Source organism: Taurulus bubalis, assembly GCF_910589615.1.
Source record: "Taurulus bubalis genome assembly, chromosome: 2".
Lineage (NCBI taxonomy): Eukaryota > Metazoa > Chordata > Actinopteri > Perciformes > Cottidae > Taurulus > Taurulus bubalis.
The window spans coordinates 7,735,166-7,757,085 of NC_136590.1; the positions used below are offsets into that span (position 1 = coordinate 7,735,166).

General features: G+C 42.0%; 2 protein-coding genes across 2 annotated transcripts in view; one reads left to right on the top strand and one right to left on the bottom strand.

Annotated features, from left to right (window-relative positions):
• Positions 1-1,856: 1,856 nt before the first annotated feature.
• LOC306753439 (neurotrypsin-like) overlaps positions 1,857-21,920 on the top strand; it is a gene marked incomplete at its 3' end in the record, with an annotated part of 36,689 nt that continues 16,625 nt past the window's right edge. Inside the window, exons 1-2 of the mRNA XM_079237305.1 lie at positions 1,857-1,946; positions 5,579-5,621. Coding sequence (XP_079093431.1) covers positions 1,875-1,946; positions 5,579-5,621 — 115 coding nt within the window. The 5' untranslated portion in view covers positions 1,857-1,874. The remainder of the gene's footprint in view (positions 1,947-5,578; positions 5,622-21,920) is intronic.
• LOC306752772 (uncharacterized protein) lies at positions 6,737-20,148 on the bottom strand (the record flags this gene model as incomplete). Its single annotated transcript, XM_079236577.1, has 4 exons — positions 6,737-8,913; positions 9,767-9,782; positions 13,358-14,802; positions 18,504-20,148. The coding sequence occupies 4 exons, from the start codon at positions 20,146-20,148 to the stop codon at positions 7,220-7,222; spliced, it is 4,800 nt and encodes a 1,599-aa protein (XP_079092703.1). The 3' UTR covers positions 6,737-7,219.

Here is a 21,920-nt window from a genome sequence, read left to right on the forward strand (position 1 = left end):
AAGATCGAAGCAAATAATTCACGTCATTTTCATAATTTAAGCACCTGTGTCTTCCAAGTGTTTCTGAACTTGTTCCTCCATGTTTTTCACTTCATGACTTTGTATTAAAATATGCAGCAGATGGACAAAGCTATTGTTTTGCAGGTCACAATTAAGTCTTAAGTGTTGGCAGATTCAAGTCCAGGTGGGAAACTTTGTGCGTCACGTACATTTTTAGCCCCGCATATGGTTTTATTTATTTTTGTGCTTAATTATCTCAGTTGTAGCCGACGTCCACCGAGAGATTTAAAAACTGAAATGTCTACGACCCAATCTGAACTGGTCTCACGACCCATAGCAGGTTGGACTCATATGGGCCTGCTCAAACCTCCAGATAGGACTTTGGGGTCAACCCGACCATGTGACCACCTTTGTGGTTTGTGCAATCATTCACATTCCTGAGGACACAGTGAAGCATCCAATTGTGATAAACAACGTAAAGGGACCTTTGCTTGCTATTCTATTCTCTGAATTTGACATATCTAAATACATATTTCAAACATCAGAGTGTATTAAGGTTATGGATAACCAACTGTTCTGGATGCAATTGTGATATAATCCACATCTCTCAGACCAACCGAGGCGGAGTGTGATTCATCATCCATCTTCCCTGGTGTTTCTCAAACTCTCACTGATTACCTGGTTAACCTGTAGTCCTTTTCATTTATTTGTAGTTCATCATTATTCATTGTACGGTTCATTATATTATTCATTCATTCCTTTCATTTATTTTATTGTATTGTTTATGTATTCATTTTCTGTTTATTTTAGTTTAGTTGTGTTAGTCAAATAAATATTTCCTTTATAAAGAACTTGATGATTTTATTTGTGTGTGTATGAAATAAAAGGTCCCTGTACACAATGAGAAGAACTCTTTAGCAACCCGGATATCAAGATTTAATTGATTAATATCAAGTTTTCCAAAATGATGTTATATTCTGTTGGTCAAACTTATGGTGTCTTATGGCGTAAGTACCATCATTATTTTATACTAATGTATGTGTTTATGAATCATAATTGAATTACTAATAATAGTGACATACATTTATATGAGTTCATTATTATTTCTTAAATCTGCTACCAGTGGTGCTGATTTCTGCACAAGCTAAATACTAGTTGTATATTTTCTAAGAGAAGAGATGCAACATCTTATATCTTGGAAAGCTTGTTTATCATCAGCACGTGGGACATGTGAAGCCAGAGGATGTTTACGTTTGTCCAAAAGCCCAAACACAGACTGGATTACTGAGAAGAAGAAATAATGTTCATTAGTTTTCATACATCAATGTCTCCGTTTGACTGTGAGCAGTATATTTATTTAGTGACATTCATCATCTGCAGAATTGTCCGCATAGCCCAAATCTATAAGTGATTAACCTGCAGCAAACTCAATCTAATCCATCAATGATTAATTAGCCAGCTGACGGATGTAGAAAGAAAGTGTGTTTGTGAGAGATAAAGAGAGGGAGGGAAGGAGGGAGATGCTAGTGGCATCAGGTTTTTGCGAAGCTCAACACTATTTCAACCAGGATTGGATCGGTGTGTGTGTGTGTGTGTGTGTGTGTGTGTGTGTGTGTGTCTCTCTCTCTCTCTCTCTCTCTCTCTCTCTCTCTCTCTCTCTCTCTCTCTCTCTCTCTCTGTGTGTGTGAAGCGTTTATAGTGCCGCACCCTGTCCTCTGTGCGTAAAACCTCCCACGTACACCATCATCACACACCACGTTTCATTCTCCCAGCAGCAGGATAACGGTTCACCTCGCGCACAGGTCTGGGCACAGAGAGATGGGCGCGCAGCGGAGGCTTTTCTGCCTCTGACACGGACACAGCGCGCGGGAAGGATGGCTCTAACCAGCCGGGAAATGTTGTGCTTGATCGGAACCGCCTGCCTCTGGCTGCCGTTGTTGGCGGAGGTACGTACTCCTGTCTGATGATGATGTTATGTTGATAATGATGATGATGATAATGGGGTTGATTTTGCAATGTGGCCTGATTTTTTTCTTCTTTCTTTTTTTCTTGACCAATGTCCCGTGACAGTCACGCTTTGATGACCTGAGCTGCATTTGGCATCACACCTAATTTAGGTCCATAATTAGATAAATAGGATTGATAAGCCTACACCACAATTGAGGGGAAACGCAACCAAATATTTGAGAACAGACGTGTGTGTGTGTGTGTGTGTGTGTGTGTGTGTGTGTGTGTGTGTGTGTGTGTGTGTGTGTGTGTGTGTGTGTGTGTGTGTGTTCGTGCTCCACAATAAAAACCACCAGTGATTGATGTCGGGGTGCATTTCCAACAAAGCAGGTGCAGGTCGCGGCGTTAAAAGAGCAGCAAACACCTCTAATCCGTCTTTTAGCCAATTAATGGCGCAGTCAAAGCGCATTGTACAATTAAGAGGGCTCACACGCACGCGCGCGCACACGCAGCCATGCATGGTCTCAATCACAAGCCCTCCCTCCTCCTCCTCCTCCTCCTCCTCCTCCTCCCTCAGCCCCCTCGGCGGGGTATCATGAGAGGAACCCGTCGGCGGCTCCTCTGTGGCGGGAATGAACCCTGCACTGGGCCGCTGGAGCTTGTCACAGCAGATCCGTCTGCTCAGACATGTTGGACCCGAAAACTAATGAAGCAGGTGTTGTCAGATGTGGGTCAGAGCACCCAGAGTCACAGCCGGTCAGGTTCAGTCGTTTATATAGGACCAAATTGTTTTAAAGTCCTTATTTCGTTTTCCAGTCGCAGAAAAACAAATTAATGCTAAAGAAACCATTAATAATCAAGTTAATTTATTTTATTTTCCCTCAAGTTGTTCTATGATAAGTGTGTGCTGAGGTAATGTGCAGCATACGAGCTGTAGAGGAGTCATTAGTGGAGGATGTGCAGGATTTAATTAAACCCCCTTACACTGAGCAGCCGTGCATGTAGCACAAATAGCACACTGCAGACGAGTTTCAGCTTTTTCATTTCAACTTCATTAGACACATCTTTTCATCAGGAGAAGTCTGAATGCAGAAAGAGGATACATAACATTGCAACAAAACATTGACGATGTTCACAAGTAGACGGAAAGGAAACCAAACCGTGGAAATCCACCAATAACCAGCCGTCCTGAAATCTGGAAACTCGGCTTTACTCTGAATCACTTCCTATGACTATATTTATATTCATAGATCAAAAGTCTGAAGTTAGCTCCATGTTAGTTGTAGTAAGATGAAGGTTCCCTCATGGCCGGATCTATCGTGTGTCCTGGGGTCCCACTCAGGGCCCCGCATGCCACGCACATGTGCGAGGAAAACATCTAAATAAATGGGTAGAAATACTAACGAATATGAATCGCTGTTAATCTAAAAACACGATGGTTTAGTTTTGGATTAGGATTAGGCACAAATAAGGTTTGGTTACATTTAGAAAAGGATGTTGGGTTGTGTTCAAATAAGCACTTTGTTAAAGAAGTCCCATATGCCATCCAGAGCTTAAATATTGCAGCTATTTATGTAATAATATCGTGCAGCAATGTCCAGAGCAGAGGAGGAACTCGCTCTCCCTCGCTGTGTGTCATTAAGCTTCTCTGTGCTTTGTCAACTGTCGGCCGTGCTTTTAGTGCACGTGAGTCTCTCTGATGCTCCTCACTATGCTAGCGCCACTGTGCTACCTGTCCCGACCCACAGCGTCACAGTGACACCACATAGTGACACGACAGGGCTTTGTCATTGGACTGATGCTGCCCTTCATCTTGGGAGGACACTCTTGTACAAAAGCCAGCCCACCATCATGGAGCACCTGCTGTATACATTTGTCTTTAACCCTGTCTAGAAATGACATTGTATACTTCTATATCAGCATAATAAGAACATTTTGTTAAGTTACAAATCTACCAAGTTGCAAAATGTGAAGAAAAAGTGTTTCTATAGGTTGTGAAGCTAACTTGATGGAGGATATGAAACCTCAACGTAAAGCACTTCACACAGGTTTGGGGCCCTTTCAGGTTAAATCTATAGCTGTGGTGCCCAAATCATAAAAGAGGAAAATGAACTGAAGACAAACATGAGAGCTGACCAGAAACAACCAGTCAGTCAACAATCTTTTTATCTTTTAGCACTAAAAGGTTGGACTGTAAGCATCACTTTTATATTCTGCAGACATCCATTCTCCTTCAGAGCAGAAATGGACTCTTGCTTCTTCATGTCGCCCCGTCCACCTCTACAGGCCCTGCTCCAGTGTGTGTCCGTGTGTGTGTGTGTGTGTATTTGCATGGCCGAGCATGGGCGCAGCTGTGGGAGTCATAACTGATTACCGCTGTAATCGAGCCGTGTGATGGATAATAACGGAGATATCAGCACCCGTGTTCGCTACCACAGGTCACCTGTTCCCGCTGTAATATCATTAAGCCGAGTGGGGAGACACACTGCAAAGTGTGTTTCATACATGTGTGAGTGTGTGTGTGTGGGGGGGTTGTCTGAAGAGCACCTGTGTGAAGGTGAAATGCGTCGTATTTCTCTGCTCTCACAGCGGCAGCGGAGTGTGTGTGTGTGTGTGTGTGTGTGTGTGTGTGTGTGTGTGTGTGTCCTCTCCGCTTCTGCAAGGTGCCCCACTGCTTTGTAGTGGTGTGACCTGATTTAAAAAAAAATTAAACCGACGCTCTACTGTCAGTTATTTGATCCTGTCTAGTAATATTAGTGTTAGTGTGTGTGTGTGTGTGTGTGTGTGTTCACACTGTACGCTCTCACACCTGAGTGGCTTGTCCCTGTTATATGTTTTTACTTTGACTGCTGCTCCCTGCTGTTAATGAATGAACTCATTCACAAATGCAAGTCAATTGTGAAAATACTCCTCAGTTTACCGCCTTCTCTTCTGGCTGTGACCTGAGAGTATTACACATTCAAGGGTGAGTAGAAAACACCTTTTGCCGAGGCTGGAGCCGAATACCGGAATAGAAAAGGTCAATGACATTTTTACTGTGCTGGTTAGGAGCGAGTTGAAGTCATCTTTTAAGCGTGTGCATGTTTCATCTACATTCGGATGCAGTTACACAATGTCCTCACCAGAACACCGACAGCTCTGCTCATTTGCTCTTCAACACGTCAAATGAGCTCGTGGATGTAAGAATAATCACTGGTTTCTGTCAGGAGCGAAGGTGCAGGTACTGGAATGTTGTCACAGAGCTGCAAGAACCGGTCGGTGTAGGAAGTGAACTGTCGACGTTGGTTTCTTTTCATCTTAACCCTTTAGTTACCGAAATCTAGCCTGTAAGCAGACAGGAGAGGACAAGAGAGGACAAACATTTACATGATTTGCAATTGTCACGAATATTGGAGCCTCAATATTGTCTTCATGTTCAGGGGCCCGGTTTCTATGATAATCTGCTCATTAAAGCAACAGAAAACATAACATAACATAACATAACCCTCGAACCCCGACAGTCTGTCTTTGTTGTTAGTCTGCGTTTGATTCATTAACCTCACATTTGTTTTTGTTTTTTGCCTTGCATAATTGCCTTGATTCTGACAGCATGGTCTTCTGTCTAACTCGCTGCATGTCTTCCTGTCTGCAGGTGGTGGCTGAGGACAGTTACTTAAACGAGGTGCAGAACTCAGGTGAGTGGCAGGCGATACTCCCAACACAGCAATCTCCTCCTGTCTGTACGCTATAAATCAAGCGTCCCTCCATCCGGCCTCTCCTCCTACACCATCTCTCCCATTCTGTGCTGTTTCTTCCCTGCAGTTTAACCCACATTCTGACTCAGACGCTCATGAAGCCCCTCTGTCGACGCCTCTTCTCCACTCTCTTCATCCTCCTCTCAGCCTTGCTCCCACACTTGGTCTTACCTCTCCTCTTCCCTCCGGCCTGCACCCCTCCGCATTTAATTTCCCTCCTTTCTCTTCTTTCCCCCTACATCACCGAGAGGAGTGGAGGCCATGTTGGGGGGTGGGGCGAGGAACTCCTCCTTCTTCGGCTCGTTTCCATCGCAGAAAAATCGGTGCTATGACAGCCGTGCAGACATTGACAGAACATGTTGTGCAACTACAAACACACCTCTCACCTTTCTGCTAAACCAGTTAATGTGGAAAGCACCTCCAGGCTCTCTCTAAAAAAGATTGGCACATGGATAGCAAGTATGAAAATTCAGCAAATGTTGCACAAAACGCTTCTCTGTTGCAAGGTTTGCCTCCAGCTCTCCTTTGTTGCACAATATTGTATCAAAAAAGCAGATTAAACAGTGAAAAACAGAGGCATTTTTTCCCATATTTATTAAAATGTGTGTGTTTTGTGTCTGGGATTTCCACACATCACCCACCCCCCCATACAGCCAGCCTCCGAGTGTGAACCGTGTCAAATACTCATTGTGGCTGGGAAATGGATTATGGGTAGCGGGGAGACTGAGTGTTCCCATGGCGATGGGCAGAGTACCGTTGTCGTGGCAATGAGGAGGGTATTGTGTGCGTGTGTGTGTGGTTGTGAACACTGCGGGTGTTGAGAGCAAGAACATGAATGAGGCACACATGACGAGGGAGGAGGCGACATTAACAGTGGTGAAGAAAAGATAATTCATAAGTGCAGTGAATATGAAATTAAAAACAAAGAGAGACATTTTAAAAGGTCCTTTTTGTCCCTGAAGATGGAAAAGACAAAGTCAAAATGTGGCAATGCTTTTTTTTTACTTTATTAAAATTGAATCAAGCTGACTATTTATGTGTTCTACCATCACAGAAGAAATACAGTCTTTTCACAAGACATACACATTTTATGTTTTCATAAAAACAAAGGCAGCATAAACACTCACATGACCAGTGGGAGGAGCACAGGGGTTATTGTCACCACATCAGCCATTGTTCATTTCTTTATTTCCACATGTGCTTTTTCTGCTGTGACATGTCATCCTGTCTTCAGTGAGTGAGGCTGTTCTGAGCTCCAGAAATAGATTTGTTAACAAACATCCTACACATAAATGACTCATGGGTTTTCCTGTTTAAAGAAAAATCATTACTATGTGTTTGTATGCAACCACACCAAACATAAACCCCACCACCTCACTTAATCAAAATGTGATGAAGTTGCAGCTGAATTGTAGTAATTTCTCTACTAATCTGCACTAGATTAATTCATTCTTAAATATGTGTTAAAGAATTATTAATGAACACATCGGTTGCATTTTAGTGAATATCACGAATCACTGATTCTCTGAAACTTCCATTCACTCGGTACGATGGACAGGCACGATTGTCATAGGACCCGAGTTTGAACCGTATTCGTTGTCACAAGGGTTAAAGTACGGATGCAGTTCTTCGGTGAAGGCACAGCCAGCAAACGAGTAAATGAGTGTTGCGTTCTGCACGTCGTAGAAAGAAATTTGCCCTCCGTCATAATCCACGAACACGCCGACCCGCTCCACTTTCCCAAAGTGTACGGGCACGTTTGCAGAAGTGGGGGTTTCAAACTTATCTTTTTCAAACTGGACGACCCAGAGTCCATGTGGAGGACTTCGACCAAACGCCCCCTTCCTCTGGAGCGACGCCGTGGCCACGCCCAGACTCCATTGAGTCTTCCCACCCACAAAGACCTCGAAGTAAAACCTATGCGACGAGAAGCCTCTCTTTCCCAGAACTGCGAGATTTGCAGTGAACATTTTTGGGTTCGGGTTCATGTTTCTTTTCAAACCTGAACTCGTCCCGAATCTCACCTGTTTCCTGTCATCAGATAAGATGAGCCGAGGGTGAGCTGTTTCAGGATCGAGCACAACGTCCACTTCGTACTGCTGCATACTCCTCAGCGTAGCTTTGTTTGACACGTCGGTGCCGTCGATGACCTTCTGTATGTCTGTGCTCATTTTATTCACCAACTTTCGTAGTTGAGAGACTGATTCGCTCAAAGCTTTTTGCATGTGGTGAATCTCCACTTGTCCATTCAAACTAGTTGTGGACAAGTCCATTGTGTGTGGTAGGATGGATGGGTTTGGAGAGCTCTGGAGGAAAGAACGTGGGTCTTCATTCTGTTTCAGCTCCTTTAGCCTCATCGTCGTCTCCTGCAGCTCGGTGATCTCTCGCCTCATATCGCTCACCAACCCAGCTGCTTGTTCTTCTGCCGCTTTCTGCTTCTCCTCAAGCGCCTTCACAAGCTCCGTCTGGCTCTTCTGGATCTCAGAGACCAGCGTCGCCAAGTCCTGCACGCTGTTGGCGATCACATCTTTGGTTTCTGTCTTGCTTTGTTCCACTGACATAACCACTTCTAGGACCTTCTGCAGCCTTTCCTGGATCATCTGCTGCACTTTGGCCTCAGTGTCCCCCAGCAGAGCCATCTTCTCTTCGTGAAAACGCTTCACAGACACAACGTCATGGTTCACGTGGCGCAAACGGGCGCAGACGTCACACAGCAACGCCCCGTCGTTCCTACACAACAACGTCAGCAGTCTGTGGTGCTCCTTGCAGATCTTGTCCTCCAGGCTCGCCATGGGCTCAACCAGTGTGTGTCTCTTCAGGCCGGCAGCTCTGTGATGAGGCTCTAGATGGACGTCGCAGTAGGAAGTCAAACACTCCACACAGGATCTGACAGCCTCTCGCCGGGTGTCAGTACAGATGTCACACAGCACCGCTGCACCACAGCGAGCCTGCTGTTGGTCCGGGCTCCAGATGTGAGCGTCTGTCACTTGAAGCGACATGAACTGCGACGTGAGCTGGGAGATGAAAGTGTTGACCTTGAGGTCCGGCCTCCTAACAAAGGTTTGCTTACAGACGGGACACTGGCTGACTGGGATGTCGTTCCAGTAGGTCGTGATACAGGACATGCAGAAGTTGTGTCCGCATGGTGTGGAAACTGGGCGCTTGAACACATCCAGGCAGATGGGACAAAGAAGCTGCTCCTCGGATAAAAGACTGTTGCCGGACGCCATTTCTGAAAAACAAACAAAGAAAGAAAATCTGATAAATGAAGGCAAACGATTCACAAGAACACAAAGTGATCTCGGAAACAGCGGTTGCAAAGAAGAATGTTACTATGAGTTCCTCTGTTGCCTTCAGCCTGCAGCACTGCTTTCAGTGCAGCTGGTTTGAAGGATAGCTTCATCCAATCAGATTTCTTCCTCCTGTGTCTCTATGGAGACAAAGCAGTTTAAGCAAGCCTTTGCAGATTAAAGTACATGGAGAGTGGACGTTATCGTTGATTGTCATAGACTTCAACAAATCAGATCTTTAGTTTGACAAGCTGGGTGTATTCTTAGACGTACAAGCGCCCACGAAATGGCGTGGACGTATGATTGGTCAGTGACCCAGCGTGACGATTTACATGCGCTGTGATTGGTCAGTGGGGCAGTGGGACTTCTGTCAACGAAAGAAGCTGCATTGTTTTCCCTCCATGTTTGCCAGGCATGTTTGCCATGTATGTCTGTATGCAGACACACCCCAAAGATGAAGATGAGTCATCAAACATATTTTAACAGAAAAGAGAGAAGGATTTTGATATCAACGTACTTTAATTATAATATTTGTCATACACCTACAGGACAACGAAAAGTGTATTTCTGTCTCTTTATTGACTACTTGTCCATATCAAAGCTGAGGAAGATCATGTGATATGAAAAATCACTACAAGGAACTTGTGTTTAGATTTCTTCTCCAACAGGACAATACATTTTTCAGCAGCATTTCCAAACAAAACCTCACTAAAAACAACGAGTGGAACAAAACCACAACAGATTTCACTTCTTATGTGCTCATAATGAAAGTTTAGCTCAGTAATGGCTACTTACGTCTGTGGGTGTTGGTCTGTAGAGGAGAAATGACAACGAGGGAGATCCTGCTTGTTTGCAGGAAGTCATTTTGCTTTCATTTTTTTCCTGTATGATGTTTCTTAAAGAGACAGACACATTGTTTTGGTTGTCTGTGAAGTCAGAGGCATTTTTTTTAAGGTTTGGATACCAGTCAGAGCTGTTTTTGGTCCAATGGCTGAGTGTGTTCTGTATTATTTATAGTTTGAGGATGTATTTCTGTTTTAATTCCGTGCATTTCTACCTTACAAAACAAATAATACAAAAATAGAATACAAAGAACTAAAAATAGAGTTATGCAATGCTTTATTACAATTTCATCAAGCTGGCAAGACAAGTTACCATTACAGATCATACAGCTTTAAAAATGGTTTTAATTATATTAACGAGACATACACTTTGTGTTATCATAAAAACAAAATCAACACAATAACTCACATGATCACTCATATAGGAGAAGAAAACAAACATGTTGCTATTACAACCTTTAAAGTAGGGATGCATTGATATCGGGCGGATACTGACTCAAGTAGTTAGATCAGGTATCTGTGACTATGGGCCAGATCTATTACATTTTATGTTTATATGATCTACTATGTGCTATAATTTGTATGCCTATGGGATTTTTGTGACCAATTTGTTGCTGGATTTAAAAGCTGTACACTTGAATTGTAAGTCCTGTTAATTTTAAAGACTTTTCCCCAAGTCGCTTGTATAACATGTATTATTTGAATACCCAATAACCATTTAGTAAATTAAAATCTTTATATTTAGTTTTTAAATTCTGTTTTACAAACTCAGTAAAGCAGTGTTTAAGTCTAGCCTTATATTGCCCTGTACATGAAAGAATGATCCCAGTCACTGCAACACATTGAGGCATGTAGTGTATTGGTTAAACTCTGGTATCGAATCGGTATCGACCGATACCCAACGCCCAGGTATCGTTTTAAAACTGGAAAAGTTGCATCCCTACTTTTAAGTCTATTATATAAGAGAGTATATCGAGTGGATACATTTTTAAATGATCAGTGTGTAGGATTTAGTGTAATATATTCATAATTGTGTTTCACACGTGTTTAATCATCTGGAAATAAGAATGTGTTGTTGTGTTTTCGTGAGTTTAGAATGAGCCCTTCATATCTACATATAGAGCTGGTCATCTTCACGGAGCCCGCCATGTTTCTACAGTAGCCCAGAACGGACAAACCAAACACTGGCTCAACATAGGACCTTGTGTGTGTGTACGTTTCCTTAAGCCACTGTCGTTCTCTGAGACGGTTGGAAAGTGAGAGGTGAGCTGAGGCGTATTCAGTGGGTTGCAATCTGCAGCCTCACCACTAGACGGCACTAAACCCTGCACACGGCTCCTTTAATTTAGTCCATTTACCACAGATTCTTTTAACAGCCGGCATTTTTACTTTTCATAGTAGTAAGGGCACATTGGTGACACAAAACATAAATGGTGAAGAGTACACAGGATCTCCAGAACTCTGAAACTTAAGCAGCTGTATGAAGTTCAGCCATCATATATTTCAGTATTTTCTAACTGTGTTAATACAGTGATATTTATACAGTATACTTAAAAGGATACTGTTATTGCATTATGGGTTATTTCCCCAAGCAAAGGTGTTGCAGACTTTTGCCTCTTGTGGTTCAACCACTTTGGGTTTCTTTTGCTAAAACAAGCCCAAATCAAATGTGTTTGTTTGGCTGGGTGGATTGAAGTCGACTAATTACACATTTGTGAAGGCATGATCACAGATACATTTTAGTATATTTTGACTACATGTTAGCGTATCTATTTTTAAATAATAGAGCTCTGGAAATTGATTTGATTAACCACATTGTACCTGTAGACAAAGTCATATTTGTTCCTCTTATAAATAACCATAAAATATTTCCTGCAACACCAAACATAAACAACACCACTACATTTAATAAAATAATAATCTGCACCATTTGCTTTCCCCTCGACCAGTTTCTCCTTTCTGCATTTACATCACTTGCTACTGATTCAGCAGATATTTAATTATTGTTGTGGCAAAATGACGAGAAGAGACGTTGATTTGGAGTTGCAACCCAGCGGAAGTGTTTTAATGACCACAAGGACGGCACATTCAACAAGACCAGAGTTCAGACCTTTCAGCATAAGCCTTATAGTGTAATTTAGCCTCCCAGATAATTTTCCATCAAGCAGACCAATCCGTTGAAACACAAACAGAGCCCATCCGGCTTTCCAAATATGGTACGTTCTATGTTCTTTTGGTGTGACCTTCGGTTGGGTCTAGATAACCTTTTGCAGAACACACGATTCATGTGTTTACTTGACCCAACTTTCATGACACAGAAAGTGTCATTGCCAATTTCCTAATCTCTAGAGACTGTTTGTTATAAAACCTGTTCAACATAACAAGTTACATATTACGTTTTCCTTATGATTCCAAATGAAAGGTGTTCAAACTATGTTATATGATGATTTTCTCCAACATGGACCCCCACCCTGATTTAATATAACCTTGGTCGGTAGGTGGAAATGTAACCCAAAGTATTGATCTCTTTCAGTATTGCAACAACGCAGGTTTTACAGACTATACAGAATCTAGGAATGATTCTACCAAGTGATTATGTAAATTATGTATATTTGACAATAAACCAATACAGGACATTTTAGTTTGTAAGTTAATTAATTAAAAAAACATCACACAATACTAAAGGTTTACTCTCATATAAGGGCGAAAAAACCTGTAGGTGCTTATACAGGAAAAACTCCCTTATGGTCCTTCCCCGCCGAGCGACCACCTTTCTGGCATGAAGTGAACCTGTTCTTACAAACATGCATTAACTGATCATCACACATTTTAGTTTCTGCATAATATTGAACCCTATACCGGTAATTATTAGATGCAACGTTTATAATAAACCTCAGTTTAATATGTATTTTAGCTAAAATATTGGTACATTTACTATATGAATCATGACTATGAATTGTGCCCTTTGATTATATGTATGCGAATACAGGAACATTTGATTGAAATACATTTGATTTATAGTGAAACATTTATTAGTTTCGTTTATAAATGTTCACTTCATCCTTCTGGAAAGAAAATAAAACATGTGACCTGGTGATTTTGGGACGCGTGTTTTCTTTCAACAAAGATTTTTATGCTGAGACGCCTCCTATGCCCGTTTCCTCCATGTCAACTGAAAGTTATCTATTAAGTTAACTCTTCTGTTTTATTTCCCTCTACTTGATATTGTATTAATAAATAATTATTAATTAAAATAATTAATAAAAGGTAGTTAACCCTTTTTTGTGTGCAATTAAACACATCAGTTGAATTTGAGTAAATAAGCCACAAATTAATCCGTACGACCTACAGGAACAATTATCATCGGTCCAAAGTTTGAACCGTATTCGTTGTCACAAGGGTTAAAGTACGGATGCAGTTCTTCAGTAAAGACACACTCAGTAAACGAGTAAATGAGTGTTGCGTTCTGCATGTCGTAGAAAGAAATTTGTCCTCCGTCATAATCCACAAACACGCCGACCCGTTCCACTTTCCCAAAGTGTACCGACACGTTTGGAGAACTGAAGGTTACAATCCTATCCTTGAGGAAGCAGATGCACCAGAGTCCACAGTGAGGACCTGGAACCGTCCCGCTCCTATTGACCGACGCCGTGGCCACGCCCAGACACCATTCAATTTTTCCACCCACGAAGACCTCGAAGTAAAACCTACGTGACGAGAAGCCTCTCTTTCCCAGAACTGCGAGAAGTTCTGTAAACATATTCGGTTTTGGGTTTAACCGCAAACCTGCATGCGCCTCGTATCTCACCTGTTTCCTGTCATCAGATAAGATGAGCATAGGGTGAGCTGTATCAGGATCGAGCACAACGTCCACTTCGTACTGCTGCATACTCCTCAGCGTAGCTTTGTTTGACACGTCGGTGCTCATTTTATTCACCAACATTCGCAGTTGAGAGACTGATTCACTCAAAGTGTTTTGCATGTGCCGGATCTCCACTTGTCCATTCAAACTGATTGTGGACAAGTCCATTGTGTGTGGTAGGATGGATGGGTTTGGAGAGCTCTGGAGGAAAGAACGTGGGTCTTCATTCTGTTTCAGCTCCTTTAGCCTCATCGTCGTCTCCTGCAGCTCGGTGATCTCTCGCCTCATATCGCTCACCAACCCAGCTGCTTGTTCTTCTGCCGCTTTCTGCTTCTCCTCAAGCGCCTTCACAAGCTCCGTCTGGCTCTTCTGGATCTCAGAGACCAGCGTCGCCAAGTCCTGCACGCTGTTGGCGATCACATCTTTGGTTTCTGTCTTGCTTTGTTCCACTGACATAATCACTTCTAGGACCTTCTGCAGCCTTTCCTGGATCATCTGCTGCACTTTGGCCTCAGTGTCCCCCAGCAGAGCCATCTTCTCTTCGTGAAAACGCTTCACAGACACAACGTCATGGTTCACGTGGCGCAAACGGGCGCAGACGTCACACAGCAACGCCCCGTCGTTCCTACACAACAACGTCAGCAGTCTGTGGTGCTCCTTGCAGATCTTGTCCTCCAGGCTCGCCATGGGCTCAACCAGTGTGTGTCTCTTCAGGCCGGCAGCTCTGTGATGAGGCTCTACATGGACGTCGCAGTAGGAAGTCAAACACTCCACACAGGATCTGACAGCCTCTCGCCGGGTGTCAGTACAGATGTCACACAGCACCGCTGCACCACAGCGAGCCTGCTGTTGGTCCGGGCTCCAGATGTGAGCGTCTGTCACTTGAAGCGACATGAACTGCGACGTGAGCTGGGAGATGAAAGTGTTGACCTTGAGGTCCGGCCTCCTAACAAAGGTTTCCTTACAGACGGGACACTGGCTGACTGGGATGTCGTTCCAGTAGGTCGTGATACAGGACATGCAGAAGTTGTGTCCGCATGGTGTGGAAACTGGGCGTTTGAACACATCCAGGCAGATGGGACAAAGAAGCTGCTCCTCGGATAAAAGACTGTTGCCGGACGCCATTTCTGAAAAACAAATAAACAAGCAAACCGTCACATGGAGGCATGGAGTTTAAACAGGTGCTATGAAATTGAAGATGGTCAAATTCAATGTTTTTTTCTGTACCCTGTGAAGTTTACAAGTTTCCTTTTCATTTTAAATGCACGTGAAGCTGAAAAAAAAAAAGTCCAATACTTATTTTCATAATAGATTAATTGTGAGAAAAAAACAGTACCGGTTCCACTTTTTACTTCGTGAATTTGTGATCAACTGAATGTCTTTGGGTTGTGGACTGCTGGTCGAAAACAAAAAAAAAGCATTTTAAAGTCAGGTCAGATTGGGAAGGGAAAGTTGTTGCCTGAAACACTTTTTTTTTTATGCTAAAGCCTTTTTGTTCATGGCTGAAACCTGCATTGTTTACAGTTTGCTGTCCTTGTGTGGGCATTACCACCACCATCAATAGTGTGAAACCAACACCACCTGTACTTGTACATGCAGGGGATCCAAAACAAAACACTGCTCCACAAAACTCCTTCTGATGGGACACCTTTAATGTCCCATCAGAGCGTCTTTAGCTTCAGTATTGTGACATATTTCAGAGTTAATGGAATATGTGGTTTTAATCATCAAACATACCGGAACAGAAAAAGATAAGGAGTTAGATTATAATGCTCAAATATTGATATACGTGTACCCTTCTTTGCTCTGCACGTTGGCTTGAATGCTGAAGCTCAAAGTTCATTCTTGACTTGAAAACAGCAGTTGGTAAAAAGCACTACACTAGACGATGTAAAAAGCTCCAGGAAAGCTAATAAATGGAGCTTGTGTTTTTTCATTTGTCAAATGCTGAAGAATCAACTTTCAATTTCAACTTTTTAGCTGACAATAATACAAAAAAGTCCTTAAAAGGACATTGAGACCAAAAACTCGATCTCCTGATGAAGACCATGTGATATGAAAGTTACTAAAAGGACCTCGTGTTTTGACTTCTTTCTCCAACAGGACATTTTTTCTGCAGCATTTCGCAACAAAACAGCACTAAAAACAGCACGTGGGACAAAACTGCAACATCCACACGACATATATTTAACTTCTTATGTGTTAATAGTAAAAGTTTAGCTCAGTAATGAATACTTACGTCTGTGGGTGTTGGTCTGTAGAGGAGAAACGACGACGGAGATCCCGTTTGTTTTTCACAGGAAACAATTTTGCTTTCAGTTTCTTCCTGTTTCGAGTTTCTTAAAGAGACAGGCACATTTCATGTCAGTGACGTGTAGGCTTTATTTAAGGTTTGGATACCAGTCAGAGCTGTTTTTGGGTCCAATGACCAAGTGTGTTCTGTATTTTTTATAGTTTGAGGATGTATTTCTGTTTTAATTCCGTGCATTTCTACCTTACAAAACAAATAATACAAAAATAGAATACAAAGAACTAAAAATAGAGTTATGCAATGCTTTATTACATTTTCATCAAGCTGGCAAGACAAGTTACCATTACAGATCATACAGCTTTAAAAATGGTTTTAATTATATTAACGAGACATACACTTTGTGTTATCATAAAAACAAAATCAACACAATAACTCACATGATCACTCATATAGGAGAAGAAAACAAACATGTTGCTATTACAACCTTTAAAGTAGGGATGCATTGATATCGGGCGGATACTGACTCAAGTAGTTAGATCGGGTATCTGTGACTATGGGCCAGATCTATTACATTTTATGTTTATATGAGCTGCTATGTGCTATAATTTGTATGCCTATGGGATTTTTTGACCAATTTGTTGCTGGATTAAAAGCTGTACACTTGAATTGTAAATCCTGTTAATTTTAAAGACTTTTCCCCAAGTCGCTTGTATAACATGTATTATTTGAATACCCAATAACCATTTAGTAAATTAAAATCTTTGTATTTAGGTTGTACATTTCGTTTTACACACTTAGTAAAGCAGTGTTTAAATCTATTCTGATATTTACCCATACAACAAATAATATTCAGTCACTTCAACACATTAAGGCATGCAGTTTATTGATTAAACTCTGGCATCGGATCGGTATCGACCGATACCCAACGCCCAGGTATCGTTATCAAAACTGGAAAAATGACATCCCTACTTTTAATTATATTATTTAAGAGTATATCTGGTGGACTAACCTTTAAATGACCAGTGTGTAGGATTTTGTGTGATTCATTGGAAGAAATGGAAGAAAATATTCTGGATACATTTGGAAATAAGAATGTGTTGTTGTGTTTTCGTGAGTTTAGAATGAGCCCTTCATATCTACATTTGGAGCTGGTCATCTTCACGGAGCCCGCCATGTTTCTACAGTAGCCCAGAACGGACAAACCAAACACTGGCTCAACATAGGACCTTGTGTGTGTGTACGTTTCCTTAAGCCACTGTCGTTCTCTGAGACGGTTGGAAAGTGAGAGGTGAGCTGAGGCGTATTCAGTGGGTTGCAATCTGCAGCCTCACCACTAGACGGCACTAAACCCTGCACACGGCTCCTTTAATTTAGTCCATTTCCCACAGATTTTTTTTTACAGCCGGCATTTTTACTTTTCATAGTAGTAAGGGCACATTGGTGACACAAAACATAAATGGTGAAGTGTACACAGCATCTCCAGAACTCTGAAACTTAAGCAGCTGTATGGAGTTCAGCCGTCATATATTTCAGTATGTTTTAACTGTGTTTATTAGGGCTGCAACTAACGATTATTTTCATAATCGACTAATCTATCGACTATTTTTTCAATTAGTCGACTAATTTAATTTAAATTAAAATAATAACTCAAAATGTTGGGATTTGAACTTCAAATGTATTTGAGTAACAAGATCTGAAAATCATCATAACAAATAAATTAAATAGCAATACAAATTAAAGTGCAAATATGCTTTAAAAGTTAAGAAAAAGTACAAATAAAGTTTTAAAAGTAACTCAAAATAGCAATCAAGCCTCTGAAAGTGCAAAATAACTAAAGAATAACTGGGATGCAAGTGCCATTCAAAGTCCAAAAGTTAAAAAATAGTCCATCCTACCTGACAATTAAAGTGCAAGGGTTTAAAAGTAAATCAAAATGACTTATTGCAGTCCCACGTCTTGTTGCATCGTTCTCCCTGCACTTAACAGTAAATCCGTTCAAGCGGCAGATCATTGCAGGCGCAGCGTCCGTGGTGATTGACATTCCTTTGCACACCAGGAGCTGGGTTTTGTCGATACATTTATTTTTTTAAATGGCATGCGATCTACCCGCACTACCTCTGCGATCGTATTGGGCACCCCTGATGTAGTGCATTGCAATGCCGAATGAAGATTACTGGTAGCTCTGAATCTTTTTATTATATACGATGCGTCGACACTGTGTTTCTTTTGCTAAAACAAGCCCAAATCAAATATGTGTTTGTATGGCTGGGTGGGTTAAAGTAGACTAATTACACATTTGTGAAGGCATGAGTGCAGATACATTTTGGTATATTTTGACTACATGTTAGCTTATCTATTGTTAAAGACTTATGCTCAACCATCTACTAGAGAGCTCTGGAAATTGATTTTTTTTATAAAATCGTGATAAGCTGCACAATTTGCTTTCCCCTAGACCAGTTTCTCCTTTCTGCGTTTATATTGTTTTAAAAATAAATAAAAAGGTAGTTAACTCTTTTTTTGTGTGCAATTAAACACATCAGTTGCATTTGAGTAAATAACCCACAAATTAATCCGTACGACCTACAGGAACAATTATCATCGGTCCAAAGTTTGAACCGTATTCGTTGTCACAAGGGTTAAAGTACGGATGCAGTTCTTCAGTAAAGACACACTCAGTAAACGAGCAAATGAGTTTTGCGTTCTGCACGTCGTAGAAATAAATTTGTCCTCCGTCATAATCCACAAACACGCCGACCCGCTCCACTTTCCCGAAGTGTACCGACACGTTTGGAGAGGTGAAGATTCCAAACTTATCCTTGAGGAAGCAGATGCACCAGAGTCCACAGTGAGGACCTGGAACCGTCCCGCTCCTATTGACCGACGCCGTGGCCACGCCCAGACACCATTCCAATTTTCCACCCACGAAGACCTCGAAGTAAAACATACGTGACGAGAAGCCTCTCTTTCCCAGAACTGCGAGAAGTTCTGTAAACATATTCGGTTTTGGGTTTAACCGCGAACCTGGACGCGCCTCGTATCTCACCTGTTTCCTGTCATCAGATAAGATGAGCATAGGGTGAGCTGTATCAGGATCGAGCACAACGTCCACTTCGTACTGCTGCATACTCCTCAGCGTAGCTTTGTTTGACACGTCGGTGCTCATTTTATTCACCAACATTCGCAGTTGAGAGACTGATTCACTCAAAGTGTTTTGCATGTGCCGGATCTCCACTTGTCCATTCAAACTGATTGTGGACAAGTCCATTGTGTGTGGTAGGATGGATGGGTTTGGAGAGCTCTGGAGGAAAGAATGTGGGTCTTCATTCTGTTTCAGCTCCCTCAGCTTAATCGTCGTCTCCTGCAGCTCGGTGACCTCCCTCTCCATATCGCTCACCAACCCAGCTGCTTGTTCTTCTGCCGCTTTCTGCTTCTCCTCAAGCGCCTTCACAAGCTCCGTCTGGCTCTTCTGGATCTCAGAGACCAGCGTCGCCAAGTCCTGCACGCTGTTGGCGATCACATCTTTGGTTTCTGCCTTGCTTTGTTCCACTGACATAATCACTTCTAGGACCTTCTGCAGCCTTTCCTGGATCATCTGCTGCACTTTGGCCTCAGTGTCCCCCAGCAGAGCCATCTTCTCTTCGTGAAAACGCTTCACAGACACAACGTCATGGTTCACGTGGCGCAAACGGGCGCAGACGTCACACAGCAACGCCCCGTCGTTCCTACACAACAACGTCAGCAGTCTGTGGTGCTCCTTGCAGATCTTGTCCTCCAGGCTCGCCATGGGCTCAACCAGTGTGTGTCTCTTCAGGCCGGCAGCTCTGTGATGAGGCTCTAGATGGACGTCGCAGTAGGAAGTCAAACACTCCACACAGGATCTGACAGCCTCTCGCCGGGTGTCAGTACAGATGTCACACAGCACCGCTGCACCACAGCGAGCCTGCTGTTGGTCCGGACTCCAGATGTGAGCGTCTGTCACTTGAAGCGACATGAACTGCGACGTGAGCTGGGAGATGAAAGTGTTGACCTTGAGGTCCGGCCTCCTAACAAAGGTTTGCTTACAGACGGGACACTGGCTGACTGGGATGTCGTTCCAGTAGGTCGTGATACAGGACATGCAGAAGTTGTGTCCGCATGGTGTGGAAACTGGGCGCTTGAACACATCCAGGCAGATGGGACAAAGAAGCTGCTCCTCGGATAAAAGACTGTTGCCGGACGCCATTTCTGAAAAACAAATAAACAAGCAAACCGTCACATGGAGGCATGGAGTTTAAACAGGTGCTATGAAATTGAAGATGGTCAAATTCAATGTTTTTTTCTGTACCCTGTGAAGTTTACAAGTTTCCTTTTCATTTTAAATGCACGTGAAGCTGAAAAAAAAAAAGTCCAATACTTATTTTCATAATAGATTAATTGTGAGAAAAAAACAGTACCGGTTCCACTTTTTACTTCGTGAATTTGTGATCAACTGAATGTCTTTGGGTTGTGGACTGCTGGTCGAAAACAAAAAAAAAGCATTTTAAAGTCAGGTCAGATTGGGAAGGGAAAGTTGTTGCCTGAAACACTTTTTATGCTAAAGCCTTTTTGTTCATGGCTGAAACCTGCATTGTTTACAGTTTGCTGTCCTTGTGTGGGCATTACCACCACCATCAATAGTGTGAAACCAACACCACCTGTACTTGTACATGCAGGGGATCCAAAACAAAACACTGCTCCACAAAACTCCTTCTGATGGGACACCTTTAATGTCCCATCAGAGCGTCTTTAGCTTCAGTATTGTGACATATTTCAGAGTTAATGGAATATGTGGTTTTAATCATCAAACATACTGGAACAGAAAAAGATAAGGAGTTAGATTATAATGCTCAAATATTGATATACGTGTACCCTTCTTTGCTCTGCACGTTGGCTTGAATGCTGAAGCTCAAAGTTCATTCTTGACTTGAAAACAGCAGTTGGTAAAAAGCACTACACTAGACGATGTAAAAAGCTCCAGGAAAGCTAATAAATGGAGCTTGTGTTTTTTCATTTGTCAAATGCTGAAGAATCAACTTTCAATCTCAACTTTTTAGCTGACAATAATACAAAAAAGTCCTTAAAAGGACATTGAGACCAAAAACTCGATCTCCTGATGAAGACCATGTGATATGAAAGTTACTAAAAGGACCTCGTGTTTTGACTTTTTTCTCCAACAGGACATTTTTTCTGCAGCATTTCGCAACAAAACAGCACTAAAAACAGCACGTGGGACAAAACTGCAACATCCACACGACATATATTTAACTTCTTATGTGTTAATAGTGAAAGTTTAGCTCAGTAATGAATACTTACGTCTGTGGGTGTTGGTCTGTAGAGGAGAAACGACGACGGAGATCCCGTTTGTTTTTCACAGGAAACAATTTTGCTTTCAGTTTCTTCCTGTTTCGAGTTTCTTAAAGAGACAGGCACATTTCATGTCAGTGACGTGTAGGCTTTATTTAAGGTTTGGATACCAGTCAGAGCTGTTTTTGGGTCCAATGACCAAGTGTGTTCTGTATTTTTTATAGTTTGAGGATAGATTTCTGTTTTAATTCTGTGCATTTCTACCTTACAAAACAAATAATACAAAAATAGAATACAAAGAACTAAAAATAGAGTTATGCAATGCTTTATTACATTTTCATCAAGCTGGCAAGACAAGTTACCATTACAGATCATACAGCTTTAAAAATGGTTTTAATTATATTAACGAGACATACACTTTGTGTTATCATGAAAACAAAATCAACACAATAACTCACATGATCACTCATATAGGAGAAGAAAACAAACATGTTGCTATTACAACCTTTAAAGTAGGGATGCATTGATATCGGGCGGATACTGACTCAAGTAGTTAGATCGGGTATCTGTGACTATGGGCCAGATCTATTACTTTTAATGTTTAGATGAGCTGCTATGTGCTATAATTTGTATGCCTATGGGATTTTTTGACCAATTTGTTGCTGGATTAAA